The sequence below is a fragment of the Protomyctophum parallelum genome (genome assembly GCF_964188405.1).
Source record: "Protomyctophum parallelum genome assembly, chromosome: 7".
Classification (NCBI taxonomy): Eukaryota; Metazoa; Chordata; class Actinopteri; order Myctophiformes; family Myctophidae; genus Protomyctophum; species Protomyctophum parallelum.
Window position 1 is genome coordinate 17,700,009 of NC_139705.1, and position 6,858 is coordinate 17,706,866.

Genomic DNA, 6,858 nt, shown 5'->3' on the forward strand with positions numbered 1-6,858 from the left:
CAACACAACACAACACAACACAACACAACACACATCAGATGTGATTGCTTTACCCAATTGGAGTAAGATTTGTTTCAGCACTATTTGGCATGACCCTCTGCAATATATAATTTCTCTTTATTGTCTATTGGCTAGCGCCCCTCAGAAATCACACCCGTATGAAGTGAGGGGCGCTCTAATCATCGTACATCATCGTCAAGAATGGCGGTCCCTTATTGGCCAAGGGTGGACACATATGATATAAATTCTCCATTTATTGTCAATGGCATTTAATGTTTGAATCTACACTATAGCTGTTATAGGATGGGCTAGCTCCCCTCAAAAATCACACTTGTGTGAAGTGAGGGGCGCTCTTATCATCATACATCATCACACATCACATTCCGTGCTCAAACTGCTCATACAGACAGACACACAAAGCTGTGCATAGGAAGGGCTAGCGCCCCTCAATAATAACTAGAAAATACTGCTCCTGATGAAACAGTGTGGGCTCAAGTAGCTCGCTTCTCGATGATGATGTATTGAACCACATGACGTCACAGCCCAGCAGCCAATGAAATCGGGGCAGGAATAAAGAGTGACAACAACAATAGCTACTCAAACTCACAATAATGATTATTATCCTCATTATGTCAACAGTTTCCCATCAGTCTCACATGATGGACAAACCAGAATCGTGTGGAAAGTTTGATGGCTACCAGCATCCTGAGGGCTTCCCTGTTGTTGGTATGTGTCCGTGTCCATTTGTCATTAATTAACACTCTTAATTAGCACAAATTAGTGATTTTCACACACATCATTTGCTTTCAGAAGCTGAGGTAAGATACAATACCGTAGACACAGAAAGGTAGATGCCTCCTCCAGCTCTGGGGCATGTGTATCGTATGGCAGCCGCTATATTGAACTCTAATATGGCGGAGGCAGAGCACGCTGCCACTCAAAGTGACGACTGGTCAATGGCCTTCGCCGGCCTAACGGTCCAGACACCGTGGCTGCCTGACAGCATGCCTGACACATGTCGTGGGTCCGAGTCCCGAACCCAACGAACTTTGCCGTGTCTTCCCCCCATCTCTCTCCCCGTTTCCTGTCAACTTACTGTGAATTTATCAATGAAGGCAAAAAAGCCCCCAAAATATATTAAAAAAACGAAAAACAAGAGAGTGACTACTGGCCAATCACAGCACGTACTTTTCCAGGACTTGTCAGAATCATCACTTCCTCCTCAGTGACATCACTTCCTCCCCTGTGACAAGTTCCGGAAATGACGTGCTGTGATTGGCCATTAGTCCTTTTGAGTGACTCCTCCGGCATATTGATCTCCAATATGGCGGCCTCCAGAAGATCACATGTCGCTCCAATGAACTGCAGCGGCGAAAGAGGCGTCTAGACACCTTTCTATGTCTATGTACAATACTATACAATACATCATTATAATACAAAATGTCTGCTTCCAGAAGCTGAGGTCAGAGCAATGGCAAAGGAAAGGCAGAAAAAGGATAACCATAACTTGAGTGAGTTTTAAGCTTCTTAACATTATTATCGTTGTTATTAGTATTTCTTCATAGAGTATTTTCATTATTATTATTATTAGGCTATTATTATACGACGTCACTACCTCTGGGTCATGATCACGAAAGCATTTGTCTATCGAAAATCCAATAGAGAAATCTTAGATGACGTCATAAGAACTGTGTTGCGAAAATGACAGAAATCCTCCTGGTGATTCTGTCAGGTTTGTCACAATTTACAATTTAGGCATTTAGCAGACACTCTTAATCCAGAGCGATTTACAGTAAGCAAGAACAACACGTGGTAATACATAAATACAATACATAGAAATAGTCATCAAGAATGATAAGTAAGCTAAGAACCTAACATCTGTCTAACAGTAGAATATCTGTATGTACAATTAAACTGAGTAAACACTATAGAGTGCTATGTCTACATAATATTCTATCAAAATTACATAAGTTGAGCCTTCGCATACGCCTCCAAATTCATCACGTATGGTATCTGCATAAAGGCGATATATATATATGAACCATTTACCATTCTGTGGTTTATGATATTGAATTGCATTTGATAATGTCTGTGTTTGGAGAGAAAAGTAAGAAAAACAGCATTACTCTATATTAGTACATTTCCACCATCAGTTGATGCATCATATCCATATGAGTAAAATCAGTTGATGTTTCATATTCATATTAGGTCAAATCTCCTGGGTGATTTGTTTATTTCTGGAACACAGTTAGATGCAATCTAATATTTCTCTATTGGATTTACTATAGAAGTAAGGAGGGCAGCACCCTCTAGTGGATGTGATGTCACAGTTCAGTTCTCTATTGGTACATCTAGAATCATCATGAACCTTTTATCTTTTACTCATAACACGGTGGAAGGTTATTATGTATTTAACTCATAACACTTATCTTGTGCTCAAAGATGAACATATCTTCTATGGAAGATATCAGTATTTATCAGAATTAAAAATCAATATATCTTTTTACTTATACAGAAAGAAGCAGCAACAGGACATTTTAGGCACATACACAATTAATGTTCTCGTGAAACATTACGTGTATTTACTGTGTTAAATACGTATATTTTCCTTTGTATTTGTATTTTGTACAATTACTTTGTTTTTTCTGCCATGTTGTTTTTGTTGTGCAGTTGAAAGAAGAAGACGGTTTAATATCAACGATCGCATCAAGGAGTTGGGAACTTTAATTCCAAGGTCAAACGACCCGTAAGTTCTAAACATTAATTATATCTAATCTAATATCATATTCAAACGTTATTAACATCTACAACATTATTTGCTGTAGATATGTTTATTATCTCTCGATAATGTGTTCTATTCATGTAGATGTTAGAATAATGGCCTCTCTGTGTGTGTGTGTGTGTGTGTGTGTGTGTGTGTGTGTGTCTCTCTCTCTCTCTCTCTCTCTCTCTCTCTCTCTCTCTCTCAGAGACATGCGTTGGAATAAAGGAACTATCCTCAAAGCGTCAGTGGACTACATCAGGAAACTCCAAAGAGAACAGCTGAGAGCCAAAGAACTGGACAGCAGACAGAAGAAGCTAGAACACGCTAACCGACACCTAATCCTGAGGATACAGGTAACCGACAGCTAATCCTGAGGATACAGGTAATTAACACGCTAACCGACACCTAATCCTGAGGATACAGGTAATTAACACGCTAACCGACACCTAATCCTGAGGATACAGGTAATTAACACGCTAACAGTACGTTTTAACAGCGGGCGACAGCCAGACGAATTTTCCGGAAGTGCATTATTTGTCAATGGGACCCGGCAACTACTGGCGATAGAGGCGATGGTCGAAAAGTAGGCGGAGGAATGTCGGCCGAAAATATACAAATAATTAGCGACGTCGCCCGGCGATAGTGGGCGATTGGGCGATAGCCAATGAAATTCAAGCGATGCTCGCCGTTGGTCTCCCGCTGTTAAAACGTACTGTAACCGACATCCGATAAGAGTTAGAGATGCTACAGTATGTGTCTATCCAATAGGAGCTGCTCTAACACTGTCCTCTCGTCCAACAGGAGTTAGAGATGCAGGCCCGCGCTCACGGTCTGGTCGTGGCCTCGTCGGTGCCTCTATGCTCCGCCCCCTCAGAGCTGGCGGCGGGACGTCAAATTAAGAAGGAGGGGAGCGGAGACTGTCACCAGGACCTGTACACCCCCCACCCACACCACCTGACCTGCGTGACCCCCGACCCCGCACACCATCACCTGAACTGCGCGACCCCTGACCTCACCACGCACCGCCCCCTGGAGCTAGACGGCGGCCATGCCCCTAACTCCAAACTCGGCGACATCCTGATGGAAGACAACCAATCGCCGGTGACGGGCGGGGCCGACCCACTGCTGTCGGACGGCAGTAAGAGCAGCGTGAGCATGGAGGACGGAGACGACGACGACGATGACGACGATGACGACTGTTAGCCCCTCCCACCCCGCTTAGCGGCCCCTGCCACCCGGGTGTTAGCCCCTCCCACCCCACCCACCGCCCCCTGCCACCCGGGTGTTAGCCCCTCCCACCCCACCCACCGGCCCCTCCCACTGGCCCCTCCCACCCAGGTGTTAGCCCCTCCCACTCCACCCACTGGCCCCTCGTACCCGGGTTTTAGCCCCTCCAACCTGCCATCCTTCCATCCTGTGTTGTTTCGGCTGCTATGGTAACGCACACACCGTAAAATACTGAGTGTTCTTTACCTCCCTATAAAGGCAGAAAACATAACACCTCATCTGCACTGCCAGCGATGCAAGCGAGCGAATGATGAAATCTCATTAGAATGCAGACTGTCCTGACGTACCGCGTGAGTGCAGCGACATCGGCCATCGCTCGCAGAGTCTCTGTTTGAGCAAGATTTTGCGGCCTCAAACACTTATTGGTTGAGATCTACACGCTAGTATTTATTGGTTATTTGATTGGTTCGGGCTACGTCGCAACGCAATGACCGACGCTCCATATCAGGACAGTTTATTTATTTTTCTTCACAATATCACCCTCGGAACGCTCGCTCCTTGACTGTGTAGATGAGGTGTAACACCAAGGCTGTCTTATACTGTAAGGGTATATTTATGTTAAAACCTTAGGAAAACAAATGGCCCATGGCTTACACATTTAAACACGAACATAAACAAATATTAAAATGATAGTGTCACAAATCAAAAACATAAGGATTTTCTTTCTTTTTTTAGTGGGAAAGCTATACCTTTATTCCAAACCTTTCAAAATAAAAGCTCTGGGGAAAGCTTTGACTCTTGAGAGTGTACAGCTACGGGTCCATTTGGTTCATGTCACAGAGTTGAATGAACACTCAGGATTTGATGTGTGTTTATTTGTTATTGTTGTTGTTTGTTTACATCAATTTAACCACTTGAAACCCAGTGTCTATTGTCTGTGAAAGCTTCCCGCACAATAACAAGAAAACACCAATATAGAACTCTGAGGTAGGCTACTCCGGGTTTAAGTGGTTAACCCTTTCCTCTCCACTCATTCAGTGTCTTCCCAAAAGCCCTGAACCTTAATTATAACACTGATTTTAAAAGTACAATTTTATCTTTTTCTTTTTTTTTGTCTTATTTTTATGACAATGAGCTGAAAAGTAGATGTTTTTTTAAAAGATGCATTTTATGACGGGATGGAGGCACAGATTATGTTTTATCTTTTTGATTCCAAAGAATCTTAAGTTATAGAAATCGTGGTCAGAAATATATAGACATTATTAGGTGCAATAATAAGTGCTTTTTAAATCAATAATGGCAATAATAGAATAAATAATAATAGATCTATTTATGTGTTTAGTGCTTTACACTCCCTGGGCTGTATTTTGCGTGTCTTAAGTACCAGGTCTTATTACTTAACTTAAGACCTGGAGGCGTGGTCAATGCTCTTTGGTCACTCAGAATAGCAATAAGTAATAAGACCTGGTACTTAAGACACGCAAAATACAGCCCCCTGTGTCTTAGATTGAAACTTGAACGTGCCGTTGCCTTAATAACAATGTGTACTGTTGTACTGTATGTGCTATTAACATGAGTACTGTACTGTATATATGTATCTATACTTCACAGTGCACCTGGTGTGCTCTACTCTACGCTTCACCCAGAAAATGACGCCTTGAATACATGGACATTGATTTGTTTTTGTCACATTCCTGACCCACTAATCCAATATTTGACAAATTGAAGTTAATAGGAGACAAATCTTAAAGGAGAGTTCTGCACAACCTGTTTTTGTACTGAATTCTGATGATAATAGTATGAACCCATTGGTGGTGAAAAAATAATAATATATATATATACTGGGCGCTGTGTCTTTAAGAAAGGTAGGCAGTCTCAAACCGGCGGTCAAACACTCTGGAGCGTAACAGAAGAAAATAAAATATTATTTTCGCGCGCTTGGATATAAGAGATCTATAGATCCTTTCACTAATTTTCCTGTGATCAATGGATTATCGTCATCATATTACTATAAAGCCCAAACCACACCAAAGGGTTGGGTTTTGTAGCAACCCGACCCTTTGGTGTGGTTTGGGCTTAAGAAAACGAGTTGTCCGGAATTCTCCTTTAACAAAACCATTTTTTAAACATTGTCTTTTAACCTGGTGAGAGTTGTTTTGGACTTTGTATGATTATTTTATATAGTTTTATGCTTGTGAATTCAAGCCTTTTGTCTGACAGAATACATATAGTTTATATACTTTGACTGTATAGTTGTATTTGACGTGCACAGATTTGGACTAGTAGTCGAGTCTTCCACTTAGTAAACGTTGATCACTTGCAATTTAATAGATTTATTTATAAATACATTTATTGTACACATTCCCCTTACTTGAATTTAAACACTATATGCTTATTATAGGAAACAAAAGCTATTTAAAAAAAAAATTACTAAACAAAATAAGAACAATTTGAGAAATCTGAAGCTCAACTCAAATGAAACGTCTACCTCCAGAAGTAGCAGACATTAAATGAATGTCAACGTTAATACAAATTAACAAAGATTTACTGTATTGAAACCTCTTTATTATTTTCATATTGGAATAAACCATTCAATCATCAATACAATCAAATTAATGGAACTCAAAACCAAACCTAGAAAAGTATCTCAATATTAATAATGACGCAAACCTGTCACACACACACACACACCCACACACACACACCTGCTACTATTTAACCATTTCATCCCCAATGTCCTAAACCACTACTTTTTAACCATTTCATCCCCAATTTCAAACCACACATTCTGGAAATAACTCTTACGCCCTAAACACACCAAAGGGTCGAGACGGTTTTAGCATTGTCCCAACGGTGTGATATGTCCT

General features: G+C 41.2%; 1 protein-coding gene across 5 annotated transcripts in view; it reads left to right on the forward strand.

Annotated features, from left to right (window-relative positions):
* The window catches only part of LOC310861397 (microphthalmia-associated transcription factor-like), a 30,766-nt gene extending 25,418 nt beyond the window's left edge, over positions 1-5,348 (forward strand). For 3 of the 5 annotated variants that reach the window (XM_083768818.1, XM_083768819.1, XM_083768822.1), the window contains 5 exons: positions 640-726; positions 1,455-1,511; positions 2,671-2,746; positions 2,970-3,117; positions 3,566-5,348. In XM_083768818.1, coding sequence (XP_083624944.1) covers positions 640-726; positions 1,455-1,511; positions 2,671-2,746; positions 2,970-3,117; positions 3,566-3,967 — 770 coding nt within the window. In that variant the 3' untranslated portion in view covers positions 3,968-5,348. The remainder of the gene's footprint in view (positions 1-639; positions 727-1,454; positions 1,512-2,670; positions 2,747-2,969; positions 3,118-3,565) is intronic. The other 2 variants (XM_083768820.1, XM_083768821.1) reach the window with 2 other exon arrangements.
* Positions 5,349-6,858: the final 1,510 nt, after the last annotated feature.